This window comes from Prinia subflava, chromosome 24 (genome assembly GCF_021018805.1).
Source record: "Prinia subflava isolate CZ2003 ecotype Zambia chromosome 24, Cam_Psub_1.2, whole genome shotgun sequence".
Taxonomy (NCBI): domain Eukaryota; kingdom Metazoa; phylum Chordata; class Aves; order Passeriformes; family Cisticolidae; genus Prinia; species Prinia subflava.
This window is the reverse complement of record NC_086270.1, coordinates 1,286,757-1,308,327: the sequence shown is the minus strand read 5'-3', so window position 1 is coordinate 1,308,327 and position 21,571 is coordinate 1,286,757. Positions and strand designations below refer to the sequence as shown.

General features: G+C 53.5%; 2 protein-coding genes across 2 annotated transcripts; both read left to right on the top strand.

Moving 5' to 3' along the window:
* Positions 1 to 2,257: 2,257 nt before the first annotated feature.
* RPL11 (ribosomal protein L11) lies at positions 2,258 to 5,273 on the top strand. Its single transcript, XM_063418965.1, has 6 exons — positions 2,258 to 2,389; positions 2,766 to 2,916; positions 3,223 to 3,329; positions 3,666 to 3,797; positions 4,175 to 4,285; positions 5,198 to 5,273. The coding sequence occupies exons 1-6, from the start codon at positions 2,273 to 2,275 to the stop codon at positions 5,225 to 5,227; spliced, it is 648 nt and encodes a 215-aa protein (XP_063275035.1). The 5' UTR covers positions 2,258 to 2,272; the 3' UTR covers positions 5,228 to 5,273.
* A 2,088-nt stretch (positions 5,274 to 7,361) lies between these two features.
* ELOA (elongin A) lies at positions 7,362 to 21,020 on the top strand. Its single transcript, XM_063418862.1, has 11 exons — positions 7,362 to 7,521; positions 12,345 to 12,401; positions 13,089 to 13,207; positions 13,990 to 15,175; positions 15,953 to 16,067; positions 16,392 to 16,547; positions 16,899 to 16,996; positions 17,232 to 17,412; positions 17,843 to 17,954; positions 18,239 to 18,390; positions 18,907 to 21,020. Exons 1-11 carry the CDS (start codon positions 7,450 to 7,452, stop codon positions 18,966 to 18,968), a joined length of 2,310 nt encoding a protein of 769 aa, XP_063274932.1. The 5' UTR covers positions 7,362 to 7,449; the 3' UTR covers positions 18,969 to 21,020.
* Positions 21,021 to 21,571: the final 551 nt, after the last annotated feature.

Here is a 21,571-nt window from a genome sequence, read left to right as displayed (position 1 = left end):
GGAATGGGCTGCGGCACATCCTGGCGGGGCCGCTGGCTGATTTCCTCCTGCAGAGGCGGGCGCTTGGTACAGCACCAGTCAGGAAGTTCTTCTCGGCACCGAGTAAGGACAAGCCTTCATCTGCCACCCAGCCTTTCCAACACACTTGCGTGGCCTGCTGTAGAACACTTCCCATTTCCTCCCAAGGGAAGCTGCTCCCAGCCGCCTCCCTCGTGGCTGCGCCGTGCCTTGGCTGCAGTCCCGCAGTCATTGTGGTCCTTCTCACGCTGGCCTTGACAATCATCAGCATGCCAGGGGCAGGCATCACTATCAACCACATGGATATTGCCCATCTGTGCCCTCCCGGGCTCTGCATCCTTCCCTTTCCCAGTCCCACAAGGCCTCTGCAATTCCTGCTCTCCCTTTTCTTCTGTAGCTGCTGGCATTGGAAGATAAGGGGTGAAATAAAGGCTAAAAATCCCCCTCACTCTTGCAGGGACGATCCTAACGTTGCTGAGCGCTCCAGGCAGCATTCCCGCAGTGAGGGAAGGCACAGGAAGCACCCACTCCTCTCACTCCTTGTCACAGTTTCCTCCCAGCCTCGCTCAGGAAATCTTTGCTCTCTGTGTCCCCAGATATTCGGGGTTCCTGTTGGGAATCACAAATACCTCTGGCAGGGATTAGAATCACAATAGTGGCAGGGATTATTGCTCCCACTGCAGCTGGACTTCTCATCAGCCAGGTAACCTGGGGCCAGAACCAACAGCACATCCCTGGATAAAAACCAAACCTGCTCTAAGCAACAGATTCCTTCCTTTGCACTGAATCAGAAATGACACCAAGCCCACCCACTCTCGCAGAGAAAATGTGTTGTAGCACCTGGCAAAGCAGAGCTCTGGACTATTCTAGGGACAGGGATGACTCAAAGCAGGAAGAGCTCCACATGGGACCCCATCTGGATGTATTTGGAGATGGGGAGAGGGTCGAGGGAGTGGGTGAGTGGAAAGCTCTGTGCCAGGCAGGAAAAGCTTCCAGAATTCAGCGGAGAAATGCCAAGGTAGGAAATGTCTCTCCAACAAGACAGGGTCTGGCAATTGTTCCCAGTGAGGGTGGGCAGGCCCTGGCTGTGGCTGCCCCTGGATCCCTGGCAGTGCCCAAGGCCGGGCTGGACAGGGCCTGGAACAGCCTGGGACAGTGGGAGGTGTCCCTGCTCATTGAACGGGATGAGCTTGAAGGTCCAACCCAAACCACTCCATGATTCTCTGGATCTCCATGTCTGGAGTTGAGCAGAGCTGTTCTGCTGCTGGCAGGAGTGAGGAGCAGAGGATGGGATGAGTTAATGCCATCAAGTGGCAGCAATGGGGTGGTCACTACACGGAGATAAAGGGAAGGGTGACACCACTGAGCTCTGTTCCTGTCCCTCAGGATCCCCAGAGTGGCCGGAGCAATTCCTTCTCCCTGTCTGCAGCCCTCAGCCTCTTTGCCTGATCTTGGGCACAGCCTTTGGCAGTGGGACCATCCAGGACTGGGCAACGGAGGGCTGTGGGGAGAGAGCCACGGGCTTGGGAAGGGGCACAGGGGCACGGGCAGCTCCTTCACCCTCCTCTGTCCAGCTCCTGGCCCCAACCTGCTCCCCTTGGCCCCGTGCTGGCTGCAGTGCCCTGAGCCTGTGCCCGTGGGAAGGAGCCCTGCAGCATGGCCAGATCCCAAACAGGATCCATGGATTGCTGGAAGCCAGCCCAGCCTGCAGCTATTTCCAGCAAAGCGGTTCTTGGATGAGGTAAATCCATGATGAAGCAGCAGTGTTACTTTTTAACTAGAGGCTTTTCACACCCTCTGCACAGAGACTCCTGACACTTTTTTTCTCTCCTTAATGAGACAAGCTGATTATTCATTTATCCTTCATCCCCGCTTAGAAGCAACTGGGGCAAAAAATAATTGATGGCATTACAGAGCTCGGGCTGGCAGCCCTGAGCACGGCTCTGAGGAGGCAGGGAGAAGGGATAAACAGGGAAAGCCTTGAGCTGGTGCCATCGTTACTGAGTGTGAGCTTCACTGAAGGCAGTTTATGCTCAGGATGTGGCCACTGAAGAGAAGTTTGGACTCCAAAGTGAGGTGAGTTTGGGCTGCCCCATTCCCAGAGAAGCTGGGAAGTTCCACTCCCCCTCTGAGTGCATCACATGTTTGGGTTGCTTTTTCCTCTCTCGGTTAATTGTCATTACTATTACTATTTGCCGTTATTACTGCACTTGACTTTGTTTTTAATTATGCAGATTAATTAACGGAGGGAGCCATGACAGGCCCGCGGTTGCCATGGCAACCCCGCCCTCCGCCCGCCAGGGGGCGCCGCCGCTCCCATAACCCCCCGCGGCCGCGGCGCGCCCGCCTCTTCCCCGCCTCCATCATGGCGGTGAGTGCCGGGGCCGCGGGCCGGCACCGTCTGCATCCGCCGCCATCCGCGCTCGGCGGGGCTCCCCCGGGCGCGGCCCGTGCGGGCGGGAGCGGGGAAGGCCGGCGGAAGAGGCGCGGGGGCGGGATGGGCGCGGAGGAGCCTGTGGGGCGCTCCGGGGGAGCGGCTGCCGTGACAGGCCGCGGCCCGCCCGGTGGCGGCGGTGCTGGAGAAGCGCCCGCGGCGCCGGGGCCGGGGCCCGGCGGGGAGCGGGGCGCGGGGTCCGGCGGCGCGGGCCTTGCTCCGGACCCCTGGCGAAGCGTCGTGGGGCTGGCGGGGCGAGCGGCGGGCCGTGCCCCGGGAACGCCCCGTTACCCCCGGTGTGGTCTCTCCGCAGCAAGACCAAGGAGAGAAGGAGAACCCGATGCGGGAGCTGCGGATCCGCAAACTCTGCCTCAACATCTGCGTCGGGGAGAGCGGGGATCGCCTCACCCGCGCCGCCAAAGTGCTGGAGCAGCTCACGGGGCAGACCCCCGTCTTCTCCAAAGGTGAGCGGCGGCGGAGGAGCCCCGGTGGTTGTCCCGGTTGTTTTCCTTCCTTCCCCGCGGGTGTCGGGGAAGGGCTCCTTGGCAGAGCTGCTGGAGAATTTGGGGGTTAAATATCCAGGGACTCGTGCGCGTTTGTGTCAGTTCAGTTCTGTGTCCAAACTCATTCTGCTGCTCTGCCAGCATCCCTTAAGGTGGGGCTGCCTCGGTTCTTTTTAATTCCTTGAGTTTATTTGGTGTCGCGAAGCTCCGAAAGTCCCGGCGGGAATTCTCTGGCTCTCCTCTCAGTGTCACTGTTGCCGCCCACAGCCCGGTACACGGTGAGGTCCTTCGGGATCAGGAGAAACGAGAAAATCGCTGTTCACTGCACGGTTCGCGGGGCCAAAGCTGAGGAGATCCTGGAGAAGGGGTTGAAGGTGAGGATTTTGGGCTGGAGCTTTGGTTTGGGAAAGAACAGAACGTTTCCATTCTGACTGAAGGGGAAATGTGGGTACAGGTCAGATACACGGAGTGAAGTGTTGACACTGGGTGTTTTTGTTTGTCTGGTGCTGTTTCATCCTTATTTAAGAGCTAATTGGTGCAGCAGCTGATTCTGTCATTGCTGCTGGGATTTAGGAGCAAGCTGGGGGAGTAAATTTTTGGGATAAAGACTCAATAACTTATGAGTGAGTTGGGGTCTGGTAGCAGTGGGCAGGAGTTTGAATTCTGCTTCCAGTCAGGAACAAAACAGTGACCAAGAACCGACGTTTCAGGTGCGAGAATACGAGTTGAGGAAAAACAACTTTTCAGACACCGGGAACTTTGGCTTTGGGATCCAGGAGCACATCGATCTGGGCATTAAATATGATCCCAGCATCGGTATCTACGGCCTGGATTTCTACGTGGTGAGTATTCCCTGTTTTCTGGGCTTGTGGGAAAGCTCCAGAGGGAGCCTGGAGCCAGCTCTGGCTCCCATGGACTTGCTGCCAAGTGCTGGAAGATACACTTGGATTTTGCTGACATTTTTCTAATCTGAGATTCCCAGAGCTGCCATAAAATCCCTGATTTATGACAAATCTCACAAAGCCTCTTCAGAAACAAATCCTGTTGCTGTGACAGCAGCTCCTGGGGTAACACTGAAGCAGCAAGGCTGGGTTTGGAGGAGGAGAGAGCAGCGAGGCATCACTGATGGGAAAATCCCGAGCTTCCCTCGTGGAAAATTGTTTAGTTTAATGACAAACGAGTGCCAGGATGAAGCAGTGGTGGTGGTCTCGCCCTGCAGGTGCTGGGCAGGCCGGGATTCAGCATCGCTGACAAGAAACGCAGGACTGGCAACATCGGGGCCAAGCACAGGATCGGGAAGGAGGAGGCCATGCGCTGGTTCCAGCAGAAGGTACAGCCCCCTTCATTTGGGATAAACACCCAGAGGTTCTTTATTTGGGATAAAGACCAAGAGATTCCTGGCAAGGAGCAGCAAAATGCCTCGTTAAAGGCTGGAGCAAATCACTGGGCAGATCCTGAGTGGTTAAATTGTAGAAGCTGCTACTACTACATAGAAACGTTTGAGCACGAGTGCTGCTTGTGCCTTTTTGGGTGTGCTGAGCTGACAGAGCAGCCTGTGGCAGGAGGGCTGGCAGGAATTAGCAGCTCTTGTGCGAGTGGTGCCACAGTTTTTGGAGGAGCTGCACATTGGTGAATCCAGAGTGAGGAGGCAGGGCTAGGATTTGTTGGTCTGACACAGTTCCAGGCTCAGCTGCCACACTTGGAGGATGGAGAGATCCCCAAACAAATCCTTGAGCTTATCTGTCCATTGAATGAATAACAGGATAATGAATGGGAGCTGCTGAAAGCTGGGTTGGAAATCTCAGAGGTGGGGACTGCTGATAGTTTCTGGGGTTTTGGGTTTTTTTTGATAGAAAGTGTGCACAGTCTGCCTGGACGTACACAGGCCATACCCTGTGCAGGGAGCTCCAGCCTCTTGCTGAATCCTGTTTCCCCCGCCCTGCCTGGCTGTGTTTGGTGTGGTGGCACAGTTCCCTTCAGGGCCCACATTTTGGGGGCCCTGTGAGGGTGTGGCTGCTTGTTTCAGAAGGATGCTGGGCAGATCTCTGTGCTCAGCACAGCCCCCTTGGACATTCCAGCACAGCACAGAGGCAGGTGGCTGCAGGAAAACTGCTCTTCCTTGTCTGTATTGGCTTGGACTGACTGTGGTGACTCAGGTTTTCTGCACAGCAGCACTGCACCTTTACCTGATGCTGATTTCTCACTTGGTTCTTTTTTTTCTTTTTTTTTTTTTCCCTCACAGTATGATGGCATCATCCTTCCTGGTAAATGAGCAGTTCCTGTTACCAGAGAAGTAAATAAATTTTTCTAACCCCTAACTTGTGTCATGAGTTTTGTGGGGAAGCTGATGGGAGTGAGGGTCCTTCTCCATTATTATGATTTGCCTTTATTCTTTTTTTTTCCCAATCCAGTGCTGCAGGCTGGGAAGAAAAGCTTTTCTGTCCTGTGTCTGCATTCCCTGCTTTGTCTTGGGGATGGAGGCAGCTCAGGGGACATTTTCATATCTCCCAAAGTCTGCAGTGACTTCAAATCTCAGTGTGCCTCCTGTCCAGCTGTCCCACACTCCTGAGCTCGGTGTCCTTCCCCTGCTGGCTCTCAGCCAGTGCCAGCACCCTCCCTGTGTTTTAGAGGACTGAGGATTTTGGGGTGGCTGCTCTGGGACCTGAGAGCACCCCCAGTTCTGGGGTGTGGGGCTGGGGTGACAGCAGGGTGTGCTTCACCTGCTTCAGGCACAGGTTTTGAGTGTTCCCAAATCCCATTTGAACATCTGAAACTCAGCAGTGACCTCAGCTCCTGTGAGGGAGCTGGGAGCAGCCAGTGGATGAGGGAACAAATTTGGACACAAATAGCTGTTCCTGCCCTGTCTCACATGTCTGGGGCTGTTACTGCGCTCTCCACAAAGATCAGGTTCCTTGGAACTCAATAATTGGCTTGTGTTTAGCACAGGGGGAAAGGAGACTCCAGCAAAAACATGGCCAGAGCCTCTTTGCTGCCAAGAAGGAAATTGTTCTGGGATAAAACAGATCTTCCAACAGCAGCACACTCCACATAAGTACAGGGGAAGGTTTGGATTGATACCCCGGGATCCTGCCCCGCCCCCTCTGGGCACCTTTGACAAACTCCCAACTCAACATGTTTAAGTTATTCCAAAGTCTGGCTGTGGGAGGGCACAGCGACCTTTATTACCTGCACTTAACTTAAAATGGGACATTACTGATTGAAATGTCACTGCAGCGACCTGAAAGGGGCATTTTTCATACAGAATAATCCTGGCTGCTGGGTTAATCTAGAAAGATGGAGTGGTTTGAAGAGATTTCAAAGGGCCAGACAGAAGGAAGACAGCAAGGGAAGCTTTTATTCTAGCTGTTTAAATTTCCCTTAAAAGACAATGATTGTCCTCATATCCTTTCAGTGCTGCTAATCTCAGCCCTGATTACTGAGCCAACAGCAGAGCAGGGTAACACTACCTTCAGAAAGTTCTGTCAGGTTTATTTAATACCTAACCAGACAGAGTCCCTGTCCTTTTCCTGCTGTGGTTTCAATCAGAGTCTGAGTCACAGCCAACTCCCAGCCAGCCTGGAAAGCTACCTGGGCACTGCAGCTCCAGGCACTTTTGTTGCCAATCCTCCAGCCCCAGTTTAGAAAGCAACAAAGGCTTTTTCCCCATTTTCCATGACCCAGCAGTTCCCAGCCCTGCACAGGTCTCTGCTGATGCTGCCAGCTGTGTCCTGGCTCTCCGTGACTCACCCACAGGCCAGGGCTGCTCTTACACTGCAGGTTTGTCCAGGAGGAAGCTCTGCCCAGCCAGGAATTGCAGGTTGAGGCACAGAGACCCTAAACTTTGTGCATACAACATCCTCCTCCCTCCTCTCCCCACCTCATCCCTTCTACACTTCCAGCAGGCTGAGGGGGATCCCACCAATCCATACAAACATCCCCAAGGGCTGCCAGAGGCCAAACTCCGTTCAGTGGTGACAGTGACAGGATGAGGGGCAATGATCATTAATAAACCACAAGTTCCACCCCAGCATGAGGAAGAATTTTCCCTGAGGGTGGCAGAGCCCTGAACAGCACGGGGAGGGCTGGGGTCTCCCTCTGTGGGGACATCCCAAACCCACCTGGAGGCGTTCCTGTGCCACCTGCCCCAGGTGACCCAGCCTTGACAGGGGGTTGAACTGGACGATCTGCAGAGGTCCCTTCCAGCGGCGGCTCCTCCGGGATTCCGTGGCGGCCCATCCTGAGGCGGAGCTGACAGAACGGCGGCGGCCGCGCTCCCTCAGCGCCGCCCTGCCAGCACTCAAGATGGCGGCGCCCAGCGCGGCTTCCAGCCCCCAACATGGCACCGCCCTCTGCCCTCACCCGCCATGGCCGAGGCAGCGCAGCGCCGCTTCCGCTTCCTGCCCGCAGCCAAGATGGCGGCGGCGGCGGGGCAGCGCCGTGGGCCCGGCGGGCGCTGAAGCCGCTTCCGCCGCCGCCGGCTCTCCAGCAGTAAAAATGGCGGAGTCGGTGCTGGAAGTTGTGGGCCGGCTCCAGGCGCGGCTGGCGGGCAGCGCCGAGCCCAAGAAGGTGATGGGGGCTGCCTCAGCCCGCCGGGGCCGCAGCGCTGGGGACGGGGGTCGGGAGTGCGCGGGGCGCGGGCAGGGCCTCCCTCCACCGGGGCTTCTCCTGCCCGGAGCTCCGTGCCCGGCCGGGGCCGCGGGGCGTGGGGTGAGACGTGCGGGCTGCCCGGGGCTTGTCCCCGGCTCGCGGGCCCGGAGGGTCCCGTATCGGCGGGCGGGTGTCCTTTGTGGGGTCCCCCCGTGGCAGGCTTGGCGTGGTGACAGAGGTCCCATGACAGGGACAGTGGCAGGAAGGGGTCCCGCGTGGAGTCCCCCGTGGCAGTGGCGGGCAGGGGGCCCTTTTGGGGTCTCCCTTGGCAGGGGTCCCTTTTGGGGTCCCCCTTTGCAGGGGTCCCTTTTGGGGTCCCTTTGGGTGTCTCTCTTGGCAGGGGTTCCTTTGGGTGTCTCCCTTGGCAGGGGTCCCTTTTGGGGTCCCTTTTGGGGTCTCCCTTGGCAGGGGGCCCTTTTGGGGTCCCTTTTGGGGTCTCCCTTGGCAGGGGGCCCTTTTGGGGTTTCCCTTGGCAGGGGTCCTTTTTGGGGTCCCCCTTTCGGGGCCGGGCCCGGCTGGGCAGGCAGGGAGCTCTCCGGAAGAGTCTTGCCCTGGTGACGTGTTCGGTGGCGGAGCCGTGTGAGCCCACGCAGGGAGGCACCGCCGCGGGGCTGGCGGGGACACCGCTCCCGGTCCGGGGCTGCCTCCTGTCGCCTCCTCTCCCTCTGCCCTTGGGGCATTTGCTGGGCTCTCCTTGCCCCTCTCAGTGGCTGCTGTGCTGCTCCGACCTGCCTGATGCTGGCTGTGCTTGGTGGCACTCGGCTGGTGACAGTGGCTGTCCTGCTGGGAACCAGCGTGCAGAGATGGTTTTTCTACTGAAATTTGGAATTATGGCTGAACTTGGGCGTGCTGTTACTCCGTTTTCCTGTTAGAGAGGGGGAGCATCTGTTGAGAGTATCACACGTGTTGGGTTCACGTTTTGTGAGTTCAGGTGAAAGAGGAGGCAGGCAGGGCTGTGCAGCTGCTCCGTGCTGGGCTGGCGCTGTTCCACCGAGACAAACACCTGCACAACTCGCTTGCCAAGCTCTCCCACCACCCAGGAGGAGGAGAGGATGCTCGAGTGCTGACCCTTTGAAATGGGAGCCCCTGTGGGAGCTCCAGCCTGGCTGGGGGTGATGCAATGGGATCTGGTTACTCTCCTCACCCTCTCAGCACGGACCAGAGCAGCGCTGAACTGGTGGAGCCCCAAATGGAGCTGAGGGACTGCCAAGGAATCCGTTCCAGGGGCTCTGAGCTTCGTGGTGCTGAGACCACGGGCAAGACTTCGAGTGTTGTCTCAGTGCTCCCTGCACAGAGAATCTGCTGTTCCTGACCCTTGTGTGAGCTGGGGCAAGAGCTGCTGTGTGTTTCTGCAGCCCTGCAAGTCTTGGGGCAGTGTTTGCACAGCCTGACTCTCTCTCCAGTGACCTCGTGGTGCAAAGTCGTTTCTTGCCCTGTTGTTCTGGGTGGTTTTACAAGGGCAGGCAGAGGAGGTAAAGCAGGGTAATGACTTGAAAACCTCTTTTCTTCCCCAGCAGAAAGGCCCTGTGACCTATATTCTTTATTTCTGATACTTTTCCAACCATATCCTGGGAAACATTGTTGGTTCAAAGCCTGAATTTGGTTACCATTGCATTGTCTTGAAAGATCTTGTGAGGACCTTCCTTTTGTGAGAAATTTTACCCCATCAGCAGGACAAATCCATGGCATCCCTGGCTGCTGCCCACCCTTAACACCATCTCCAGTCCTCAATTTTCTTGCCTTGCCCTTTCAAAATGTTTTATCAGGAATGTGAAAGAATAATATTTGCCCAGTATTGTGTACAACTCACTGCCTTGCTGAAAGGTGTAAAGTGCTCTTATTGCTGCTTTGGGGTGAAATTTGGGCTGCTGGCACGGAACAGCACAAGTGAAATCTTGGACAGTGCTGTCATGGTTTGGAAAAAATCCCTTTTTTTCCAGCAGAGGAAGTACAAACTCTGCTCCAGGGCAGTGGGAAGAAAGAGGAGAAGGAAAACATGAGCATCTTCGTGGAGGCGAAGCAGCTGGGCTGTGCTGGAGCAATTTGATATTTGTGTGCGTTTTTAGTGTCGTAACGGTCTGGCTGCCTTTTTTCAGAAAAACAAAACAATCCACCCGTGTTCAACAGAACTGGATTGGAGCTGGAACTCAGGGAAGGTTTTCTGGGTTGTGTCTTGGTTGACTGAAGCCCTGCCCTGTGCTGGGGTGTTTTACAAGGGTTTTGTCGTGTGTGTCTCACAGGACACGAGCCTGGCGTTCTCTGCCTCCTGCCTGGTCGCCTCTTCCTCGCAGGATTTGTATGATCTTGGTTATTTCCAAGATGAGCTGTCAGATTTAGAATCCCAGGATTGTTACAAGTTGGAAAAGACCTCCAGGATGGAGTCCAACCTTTGACTGAACACTTCCATATCAACCAAGTTCCACACTGAGTTGTTTCTTGAACATGTCCAGGGATGGGGACTCCACACCTCCTTCCAATGCCCAACCACCTTTCTGTGAAGAAATTCCTCCTGCTGTCCAAAATTCTTCCTGATCTCCCTTAAAGCCTCAGTGGGATGAACTCCATCAGCTCATTTCCAAAGGAAATAAAGCTTAGTATGAGTTTTTAAGCTCCACTGCATCAGAGTTGTCTCACTTGGAAGGACCTGTGTTCCACGGAGGAGCCGACTGCAGTGGCTGTGGAATAACTCAGCTCCTCGTGGGACGTGTTCTGGATCAAGTGTGTTCACTGAGAGCAGCATTCCCAGTGAGAACAGCACTTCTCTTCCTGGAATTCAGCCCTGAAGGCGACAAATAACTGCAGAGCAAACAGAACTGTGGGACATGCTACAGTGGGGTGCAGCTAGGAAATATTTGGGAACGATTTAGGGGTACCAGAATGAGCTCTCCTTTGGTTCTTACTCTCACAGCAGGATTTTGTAAGCTTTAAAAAAACCTTTCTAGGAATTTAATCAGCTCACAGAGATGCTGTTGCTTTAGTATTGTCCTGGTTTACTCTTTTTCTATCTAATACAAAAATCCATCCTTCTCTCCTTTCCTGTCCCCTTTGCGCACACAAGTCCAAACTCCTTTATTACAAATCTCAGAGGGATTTTGGCCTTCCCAGAGGGATCCTGAGCCCTGATCCGTGGCAGGCAGTCTGAGGAGAGGCAGCAGAGTCAGGTTTTGTCTCTGCTGCCTTTGGTTTGATGGCCTCAGTGGCCTGTGCACTTGTTGAGCACAGCTGTGCCGGCAAGGCAACAGTAGCCACTCTTGGTATCACTGTTTCACTCTTCTAAACCAAGAAAACCGAAACCTTCTGTCACAGTTATTGGGTCCTAAATATAAAGGGGTGGTTTCTAATGAACAGAAGTTGTGGTTTTGCTGAAGTCAGCGGAACCCTTCTCGGGGCGTCGAGGAGTGTTTCCTCTCTGAAAGCAAGAGCGCTCCTCAAACAGGTTAAAGGAGCTCATTTCGCTCCCCGGGGAGGAACCCTGCCAACCTGCCTGATCCTTGCACGGGGGCCCTGGGGGTGTCAGGCTGACAGTGCTGATCTGAGCACGAGCACAGTGCTTTAAAGAGAAGATCTTCTGGATCAGGGGCAGCCCTTTGTATGGCATATAGCATAGGAGTGCTGAGCACAGCCCGGGCTGTATAGGGGCTATAATAATGGGAATGCTGATCAGGCTGGAGCGTGGCTATAGCTGAGCTGTGGGAAATGATGTGAGGGGCAACAGTGCTGTCAGATGTGTTCTACCATGTACTGTGGCTACAGAGCCAACAGACATCGTGGTGAGGCCATGTCCCAAAGCACCTGGGTGCCAGAGGTGCAGGAACACCCCCTGCACTTAGGATCCCACAATCATTAGGGTTGGAAAAGAGTTTCAGGATCATCGAGTCCAACCTGTGACCGATCCCTGCCTCGTCAGCCAGCCCAGAGCCCTTGTCTGGTCAATCCTTCAACACCTCCAGGGATGGTGGCTCCACCATGTCCCTGGGCAGTCCATTCCCATGTCTGGCCACTTTTTCCTGAAGAAATTTCTCCTGGTGTCCGACCTGAACCTCCCCTGGTGCAGCTTGAAGCTGTTTCTTCTTGCCAAACTCCTCCAGCTCCTCGCTGGAGAGGGCTCCTTGTCCCACCCTGTCCCATGGAGCAGCTGAAGGTGCTGGCAGAGCCTTGCTTGGAGTGTGTGGAGGAAAAAACCCTTCCCTGGTGTTTGGTGAAGGGAAAAGAGTGAGCAACAGGGAGGGAATTTGGAAGGGATCAGGTGCTGCTTTAGCACCTGACTGAGGAGAGCCTGTTGGCTTTGGAGACTCAGATTCCCCTCTTAGGTCTTTAGGAGCATCTAGAAATCTTCCTTCCCCTTTTTATTTTGGTTTGTTCCCACCCCTCTTGCCAATGGGTGTGATTCCACCACCACCTTCTGACAGTCCCAGGCTTCCAAGGCCTTTCTTCCCCTTGCTGCACCTTTCTGTTCCCAGTGCTTTAAGGCAGATTTAAGTTGCAGTCCCATGTGAAGCAAACATTGATATTTGAGTGTGTCACAAGACTTTCAGGTGGGTTCTTGTGGGCAGAGACGAGATTTTTTTGCAGCTGGCCCTCGTGTTGAGCTTCTCAGGAGGTTTTTTGGAGCGAGACAGCAGCTTGTCAGCCACTTGGATCTTCCTAATGAGCACACAGGCAGTGCAGCATTTTCTCCCTCCCTAATCCCCGTCCGTGGTTCCGTGTGACAGCTCTGAACCCTTCTCCTCTTGTCTCCACAGCTGCTGAAGAGTCTGAAGAGGCTGTCAGAGCTGCCCATCACAGTTGACATTCTCGTGGTAAGAGCTGTGAAACCTCTGGGGCTTTTCCAGAGTCCCAGGGAGAGCTGTTTTCCATGGAAATTCTGCTCTCCCTGGAGCAGGGCGTGTTGCCTCGGCCACCTGCTACAGCCCAGTGATGTGGGTGTGATTGTGATGTGGGTGTGATTGTGATATGGGTGTGACTGTGATATGGGTGTGACTGTGATATGGGTGTGACTGTGATATGGGTGTGACTGTGATAAGGTTCTGGAGGTGCCAGGCCCGGGGAGGAGCGTGCCAAGGCAGGTGGGAAGCCGTGGAGGACAGTTTGTCACACTTTTGGTTCTCCCAAAAGCTCAGCACCTGCCTGGATTGTGAGAGCTGGAGCAGATCCCAGCAATAACAAATCAGCAGGAAATGAGGAAGTGCTAATCCTTCCAGTTTTTAGTGGCTTCTGTCTCCAAACTTGCCAGCTCTTGTGGTAAACACTGACTTGGGTTATTAATATGAATAATTAGTGTTTGATTAAGGTAGAATTAACTCTTTGATTTACATGTAGTGAGTGATATAAAGCAGCTGAAAACAGCATAAAAGTGATATCTTTGCTGTTAGATCAGGGAACTTTCTCCCTCGCAGCACAGGGTTGATTTAATTGACTCCTCAGGGAGTTGAGCAGGGGTGAGAATTCCTGTTTTGCTAAGATGGATTCGTGGCTCTCTCCTGAAGGAGACAGGAGTTGGGAAGACTGTGAACAGCCTGAGGAAACACGAGCTCGTGGGAGACTTTGCCAAGGGGCTTGTGGCCAGGTGGAAGAAGCTGGTGCCAGTGGCCCAGGAGGCAGAGCGGTGAGTGAGCCCCAGGGATGAGCTTTGGGGATGTTTTTTCAGTGGACATTTCAAACCTCTCTGGCCAAGGCTCTGGAAAAACTTGTAAAACCAATACGTGAACTCTGCCTGGGGGTTTTGCCTTGTTTTGGCAGAAACTTTGTGCCTTTGCTGGCTCTGGAGTGTTGGGATGATGACAGCTGCAGTTTCATGTGGAGGTTGGGGCCAGCTTTCAAGAATTTGCAGTTTGATTAAGAGATTAACAGGAGATGCCAAAAAAAATGCCCTTAATAAAGCAAAAGATGCAATCTGCTTGCTTCCCATTTTATGATTGTGAAGACAGGAAGTTCTAGGCCCAAGTAATTTGAAAGAATGCTTTTATGAGCCAGAATCCTATGGAAACTGGGAGTTATTGCTGGCAGGCATGTGGCAGTAACAAAGCTGCATTGAACCCAGCAGAGATCAAACAGATTTGAGTGATAAAGGCCCAGTTATTATTGGGAATTTAGGGAGTGGTATTCCCACGTGTTGAACTGAGGGACATTTCCCACAGCATCACACAGCCAGGAGTGTGTAGGCATCGAGAAGGTTCTGTCTCTGTTCCTAATAAAAGTGCTTCATCAATTCTTGCACTAGAAATGCAGTTTTTAAATCCCTGATTGTTGCTGTTCCTTAGAGATTTAATGGGATTTTTGCTCCAAAGCTACCAAATAAAACTTTGGTTTTCTGTGAGAGGGAGTGGCTCTTTTCATTCATGTTGGGCAGGATTAATCTGACTGGTTTTGGTTTTTTCCTCCCTTCAGAAATAACCTGGACTCTGAGGACCGTGACTACGAGAGGAGCAGCTCGAGCAAAAGGCATCAGGAATCCTCCCTCAGGGAGGATGAGGAGGTTGATCAGGATTACTCAGAACCCTTCCAGCCTTCTTGCAGCCAGTCCTACAGCCCAGACCACAGGGAAAAGAAGTCCAAAAGGCATCCTAGGCCTGAGAGAGCCCACGAGACTTACGGCTACAGCAGCCAGGGGAAGGGCTGGCGCAGACCCTCCCCGGCGCTCTCCTCGGACCAGGAGTACTCGGACTGTGGGCAGGCTGTGTCCCCTGAGCCCAGTGAGAGCCCCCAGGACGTGGACACAGACCCCTATGCCTCTGAGGAGCAGGAGGAGCCAGCTCTGTTCCCTAGGAAAGCCAGCAAAGGCCACGGCTTGCAGGAGAAGCTGGGGGCGGGCCGGGAGCGCGGCGATGTCTGCGACAGAGGCAGCGCCAGCCGGGGCAAGGAGCACAAACCCTCGCACAAGAAGCAGCGCCTGGACGGCAGAGGGGACGACAGGAGCTCTGCCTTCAGCCCAGAGAGGCTGCACAAGGCCTGTCTTAAAGAGCAGCTCCGAGAATCCCCCGTGGCAGCAGCGGGAAAGGAGAAGCAGAGGATGTCAGAGGGCGGCAAAAAGGAGAAGAGTCGGGAGAGCGGCGCGCCCAGGAAGGAGAAGTCGCACCCGGAGGAATCTTTGGACAACCACGTCAAGAAGCAAAAGCATCGGGACTCTGAGAAGAGCAAATTGGAGAAGTCCAAGCAGAGCCTGGAGAGCTCGAACTCAGAGAAACGGAAAGCTGAGGGTGATAACAGGATCAAGGAAAAGGGGGGTTCTGGGAGCTTAAAGTCTTCGGAGGGGAAGCGCAAAATCTCCGATGTGGACAAAAAATCAGTGGGTTTTTCCCCAAATTCTGGGGAAGGGGAGGCAGAGGATGAGTTTGAGCAACCTACGATGTCGTTTGAGTCATATCTCAGCTATGACCAGCCCCAGAAAAAGAAAAAGAAAGTGGTCAAATCCTCAGCTGGGTCAGCTGGGGACAAAGACCGAGGGCACAGCAAACAGAATGGATCCAAAGCCAGTACCAACAGCTCGAGCTCCAGTCAGAAAAGTACCAGCCACAAGAGAACAAGTGAGAAAAAGGCAGAGAAGAAACCCCCAGAGCCTCCTAAACCAAAGAGGGTAAGGTTTGGTGAGAAAGCAGAGTGTGTGGATGTGAATCCAGCCCAGTTTGCATCTGCTGCTAAGAAGGTTCCCATGTCTCCCCTTCTCAAGTATTTATGCTTCTCTAAAATGGACCTTTTTCAGTGTCCAGAAATGGGAGAACTGCTGGTACAAGGCAGCTCGTTCTAGAAGACAAACCTCCTTTTGTGAAAGCCTGGAAAATGAGCAATATTTCAGTACAGATCCTTTGTCACATGGGTGCCAGGGTTGGGTGTATAAATTGGGACTAATATGTAAAATCTTTACTGTTTCACCTTTTTACTCAGCTTTGAAAGATTTGGCTCTTCACAAAGTGGTTTTGATAAGGTTTAACAGCATTTTAAATCCTGCTTTGCCATTCATTCTGATAAGTGCCTCATAAAACTCCATATTGGAGTTTTCAGTTGCCCTCAGTTTGTGAGGTTCCCTTCTCCTCCACCAGTGCAAAGTTTTTTTGCAGGAAGAGGAGAAGAGGCAGAACTGATAAATGAGAGTTTGAGATCAAGGAAATGCTTCTGCTTGTCCTAAATAGGTTAAAAACATGGATGGCCCTTTCTGGAAGGTGCTGAATGATTCAGACCCCAAATTTCAGCTTCTTCCTATTGGCAGCCACCCCCTGAGGGTGCAAACTGAGCAGCACTGAGTGGTTTATTCAAAATATGCAAAAACCCCACAGTTCAGTGCTGTTTGTACACTGGGGGAATGTCACATTCTGCTGTATTCCTGTCTTATTCCATGCCCATCCTCTCCTTACAGATAATTTTAGATGTGGTACCGACGTTGCCAGACATCCCCCTGCCCCCCATCCAGGCCAATTATCGTCCTCTGCCCTCGATTGAGTCCATCACCTGCTCCCAGACAAAAAGGAAAGGTATGTTGGGCAGGAAGATGGGTTTGGAACGAGCCAGGTTGTGGGAGAGAGCAGGAGTGGGCTCAAATCTTTCTGTTGGGGTCTGCCAAGGGCACAGGTTTCAGACAAAAAAGCAGCTGCTCCATCAGAAATGAGGATAATCCTTCACTGACGCTTCTTTGGGGCTCAGGCTTTGGACTTGCCCTTCCTGAACTTGCTCTTGGAGAAAACTTTGCCCTTTAGGTCACTTCTGGGCGACTCCAATTTGTGCCTCCTGTGCCATTTATCAGGACAGGCTCTTTCTTTTCCCTGTCCCCTCCTCACTCTGAGCATTTCCCTCTGCAGCAGTGTCCTCACCAGTGGAGGAGAGCGAGGCAGGCTTCACAGGCCGACGGTTAAACTCCAAAATGCAGGTGTACTCTGGCTCCAAAACTGCCTACCTCCCAAAGATGATGTCCCTGTACCAGCAGTGCATCAGAGTCCTCAGCAACAACATCGACTGTGAGTACCTTTCCTTCTCTCAGACTCACTGAGCACCGAAATTTTGGCAATTTCTTGGTGCAGACCACAGCAGTTCCCCCTTTTTAGGAGATAAATCCCACTGGAAGTCCAGGTGCTGCAGGGATCAGCACCCAGATGCTTTCAAGCAGTGCTAAAGCACTGGAAATCGTGGCAAACAGAGCTTGCACAGATATTTCTTAATTTGGAGATATTAGTGCCTGAGGTTCCTTTCTCCTCCCCTCATCCTGCGTGGTGTTGTGCAGTTTTTTCACCGTGTTTCAAGGTGTCAAGGCCTCTCCTTGGCGAGGAAGGAGCAGGATAATGACCCCCTGTGTTCTTTTTTCTCTCTAGCAATCTATGAAGTGGGTGGTGTCCCGTTCTCCGTGCTGGAGCCGGTGCTGGAGAGGTGCACCCCGGAGCAGCTGTACCGCATCGAGGAGTGCAACCACGTGAGTGCCTGGGCCTGGGAGAAGGGGTGTGATGTGCAGGGCTGTCCTCACCTGCCAGGCAGAACAGCAAACAAAGGTTTTTCTCTGCAAGAGGAGGCTTTTGCTAGCCCTGAGCTCCTGGCTTCGCCACACATGGGCCCTGCCAGAATTGCAGTGACACCGAGCTGGTGCCGAGGGGCCTGGAGGAGCCAGGAGCGATCCCAAAGGATCCCAGCTCTGTGTGGGTTTGTTTCAGGTGCTGGTGGAGGACACGGATCAGCTGTGGCACAACCACTGCCTGCGGGACTTCAAGAACGAGAAGCCCGAGGAGTTCGAGTCGTGGCGGGAGATGTACCTGCGGCTGCACGACGCGCGCGAGCAGCGCCTGCTGATGCTGGCGCGCAACATCGGCTCTGCCCACGCCAACAAACCCAAAGGTGGGGCTGAGGGAGGGTAACTGAGCTTGAAACCAGTCCAGCTGAGGAGCTGCTTCACTCTCTGTGCTTGCCTTTGCCTCGTGGTTTAGCGGTTTCTCGCTTTTGTCCATGGTGGTGTTGATGCAGCTCAGTGTTTTACAGCAGTGATGAACAGGCTCCTGTTCCATGTGGCTTCTCCGTGGTTCTCCAAGAGAAACAGGGTGGGGGGAAACATTCCTGGTTTTGGGGTGAACACAATGAGAACTGCTGAGCTGATCAGTCTGACTTCTCACTGCGAGAAGCTCAGACCTGAGGAAGGAGCCAGTCACCATTTCCTTGGAATGGCTGGATTGGGGAGAGATGGATGAACTGTCCGTAGTCAGACAAGCAGTGAGGAGCCTCCTTTACAGCCAGCTGGATGTAAGTGATGTTTCCCTCTGGCCTCTTGCAGGGAGAGTGGCCAAGATGGCATTTGTGAACTCTGCAGCCAAGCCCCCTCGGGATGTGCGCAGGAGACAGGAGAAGTTTGGAACTGGAGGCCCTGTTCTGCCAGAGAAAACCAAGTGAGTGTTTCTGTGTAGCATTTGCTGCTCAGGGCCTCCTGCCTGCTGCCCCCTGAAGCTCAGGAAGGGATACTGAGTGTCTGTGAGCTCTTTTTGCAGGGAAACTTGTAACTTTGCAGAGAAACTTGTTTCCTGCTGAGAAGCACTGAGATCCAGGTCACTGCTGGTTCCACCTTGTACCAGCCCTGCTGCTGTTCCAAACGCGGCTTGTGTCTGTAGAATTGCCTCAAACCACGGTGAATCCTCTATGGAAATAAAGGATTTATGTGCTGTGTGTGTTCCAGAATAAAACCAGTCCTGTACACATCCAGCAAAAGCCACGCTCGGGCGAGTGACGAGCAGTCCTACGACGGGCCCAGCACCAGCAGTGCGCACTCGGTCCCGTCTTCAGGTAGCACCTTCTCCTCCTACGACCCCAGGAAACCCCCTGTGAAGAGTAAGTACACCCTGCAGGACCTCCCTGAGGGCTCTGAGAGCTTCTCCTTCACAAAGAGCTGCTTCTGCTCGGAGAGAATTCCAGGCTGTGCAGGAATTGGTGTTGGTCTCTCTCCTCTTTCTAAGAAATCTGTTCAAAAAGAGGAGCAGCGAAGGGAAATATCTGATTCAGCTGCTCAGAGCTGACTCTGGCAGCCTGTGCTGGTGGTACCAGGGAGGCAGAGCCTCTGCCTCTGCCCTCCTGCTGCCCTGTGTCTGTCCTGCTGTTTGGAATTGGGGTGCAGCTCTCTGGGGAAGGAAGCAGGGGGGGTTTAACCAGGGATATGTGCAGAAAGCAGCGGCTTCTCCTCACTCTGTGCCCTGAAAACTCTGATGGGCCCTGCCCAAACACTTTTGTCTGCCAGGGCTGCAGCTTTCACTTGCTCTCAGCTCTTTGTCTATCACTTTTGCTTTCATGTGGAAGCTTTTTTGTTTGATCCCGTGGTGTTTTGGTTTTTTTTTTCTCTCTATTTTGCAGAAATTGCACCAATGATGGCAAAGACTATCAAAGCTTTCAAAAACAGGTTCTCTCGGAGATAAGTTTGCAGTGCTGAGCTGGGCCTTTCTCTCTTGGGGAGGAGTGGCACTGAAGGGGGAGAAGGTACCCAAACAGCCCTTCCTTATCTTTGAACTCTTTGGAGGCTGCAGCTGCTGGGAGAAGCTTCGATCTGCACAAGATGACGGCACAGTATTTTATCTTTTATTCTGGTCCCTTTCTCAGTGTCAAGCCCCCTTCTTTTACCCCCTGTCCTCAACATTCTGTTTCTGGCTTTGTCATCCATCGAAAGAAGGGTGTACTGAATCTCCTGACACAGGAAAATGTGAAATCTTGGCACCTGCTGAGAGTGGAAGATCCAGAGACTTATTTACTATTTAACCTCTTAATAAATTATAAAATGGTTTTAATTAATATTTTGCCCCTCTACCCTGCTGTGTTATTTATGTTGCTCCCAGTAGTCTCTCCCCTCCCAAGCCAGTCCTGGGGTGAGCCTTGGTGGAGCTGGAATCCCTCTGAGTGGACTCTGGGTGTCACAGGAGCCTTTCCTGTGATCTGGTACCTGCTGGGCCCAAAGTCTCACCTGGAGGCTCTGGGACAGGCAGGACCAGTGGCCCAGCCACTTGTCAGCCCTGAGGCTTTGCTCCCTGCTCGTGTGTGTCAATAAAATCTGAGCTCTTCTCTGTGCTGTTGCTGTAGATCCTGTTCAGGTGCTTCTGTGGTCCTGCAGGGATGCCAAGAGCCTTTGGGGACGTTTCCTCTGCTGCTGTTGTCTTCTGCTGGCTGCTGGGAATGAAACTGCCAGGGATTTGGGAGAAGTTTTACTGTGCACCAAGTCAGATTTTAACTTTTTATCTGGAGAGAGATAGGGAACTTTGCAATGGAGAACAGTTTTTAAATACCAGTGAAGGCATCATTTGCCTCTTTTAGTGGGAAGAAGGAGTATTTCTGTCTTGTTTTCTGTGTGGAATTGCAAAGGATTTATTTCCAGTTGGGAAGCTGGTGCCTAAATCCTGTACGCTTTGCTCTGTGCCCTCTTTGGAAAAATCCAAGGATTTTGGTCTTTGAACCTGAAACCACTTGAATGAGGATGGAGGGAAGTGAGCAACAGTGGTGACACTTGTGTGTCCTTCAGAGCAGGAGTTCCAGCAGCTCCCCTGTGCCTGGGGTGTGAGGAGCTGGAGCTCAGGGAGGAGAAGGTGCTGGATGGGGCTGGTGGCAGCGTCAGGGAGTGCCCTGGAGCTCCTGGAGGGGCAGGAGCCCTGCTGAGGGTGTGAGGATGGCAGCCAGGCACAGCCAGGAGCTGGGCACAGCCAGGAGCTGGGCACAGCCAGGAGCTGGGCACAGCCAGGAGCTGGGCACAGCCAGGAGCTGTGTTTTGGGAAGGTTTCTGCTCGTGGGCTGTGTCTGGGGAAGCTCTGTGCTCGTGTTTTGTCTGCCCCAAAGGGAACCCCAGCACAGGATGGGGCTGGGGAGACCCCAGGTGTCACCCAGGCCTCTCTGGGAGGGCTCCGGGGTCCGACTGGGTCGGAGAGGGGAGGGATTCTCCTGTTCCAAGCCATATTTGCTGCCCTAAGACTTTGCTGTCTGGGTGGAAAAGATGCTGGTAGTGTGTGCTGTTGTTGTTGGCAGCTCCTGAGAAGCTCTGCTGCTGGCTTTCCGTGGCTGCCAAATCCCAAACCGGTGGAGTTGTCTGTGTGCACTGACCGGGGGAAACCTTGCTGTGAAGGGTCCTCGCTGGAGGGCTCTAGAAAAATCCCTGTTTTGCTTCTGGTTTCTGTTTGCTTGTTTGTTTCTTTTCTTTTCTTTTTTTTTTTCCTCCTCCTTTAAAAGAAATGTCTTTCTTTAGAACCATTCTGAACGCCTGTCTGCTGTTTATTTGGTCTGTTCTTTGTTTAGTTTGAAATTCTTGGAAAAATGTTCTCAGACTCTCACGTGCTGTAAGTTTGTTACAGTCCCAGATGCTTTAATGTTATCGTGCAGCATTTCAGTGTGTGTTGTGCTGTAAAATAATGGCTCCTTACTCTCCTGCGTTTTTGCTGTATTTAATTTTTGCTGTATTTTTAATTAGATAACAATATATTCTCTTCTGCTGACCCTTGTGCTACTGTTTATTTCTCCTCTGTACTTGGGGTAGGGGCAGAGGGGAGGGAAGCAGAGCCTGGCGACACGATGGAGCTTTGAGTAAAGGATTTTGGCGGTGCCCAAGAACATTTTTGGGCACTGCTAAACTGCAGTTTAATCGCTATCACAGCTCCACACTCGGCTGTGGGTGCGGCCCAAGCGTTGCTGTTTTTGGGAGATGCTCCCTCGCTGTCGGAGCAGCCGCTTTGCTGCAGGCTCTGCCAGCTGTGTCCCTGCTCTGTGGCACTGCAGGAGGTGACTCTGCTGTCCCAGGGGCTATGCCAGCCCCTCGCCCTTCCCTTCCTTTTGCCCGGACTGTAAATCCAGCCTGGGGCAGAGCAGGGATATTTCCCTGCGGGACACACTACGCAAAGTCTGGGATCAAAGGGCTCCTTGCTGCCACACTTGTGCAGTTGTTGTGTGCTCCACCACACGCTGAAGGTGGGGCAGAGCTGCCTCTTCCCCCTCCCACCCCATCCCTGTAGGATGAGGACCGGGAGGAGGAGGAGGAGGAGGGGTGATT

Excerpts from the sequence above, each read along its gene's own strand:
- RPL11 (XM_063418965.1), top strand. The coding sequence starts at position 2,273 with ATGACAGGCCCGCGGTTGCCATGGCAACCCCGCCCTCCGCCCGCCAGG. Across the intron at positions 3,330-3,665 it reads TCCTGGAGAAGGGGTTGAAG|GTGCGAGAATACGAGTTGAG; the intron begins GTGAGGATTTTG and ends CCGACGTTTCAG. Across the intron at positions 3,798-4,174 it reads ACGGCCTGGATTTCTACGTG|GTGCTGGGCAGGCCGGGATT; the intron begins GTGAGTATTCCC and ends CTCGCCCTGCAG.
- ELOA (XM_063418862.1), top strand. The coding sequence starts at position 7,450 with ATGGCGGAGTCGGTGCTGGAAGTTGTGGGCCGGCTCCAGGCGCGGCTG. Across the intron at positions 7,522-12,344 it reads GCAGCGCCGAGCCCAAGAAG|CTGCTGAAGAGTCTGAAGAG; the intron begins GTGATGGGGGCT and ends TTGTCTCCACAG. Across the intron at positions 17,413-17,842 it reads CCACGCCAACAAACCCAAAG|GGAGAGTGGCCAAGATGGCA; the intron begins GTGGGGCTGAGG and ends GGCCTCTTGCAG.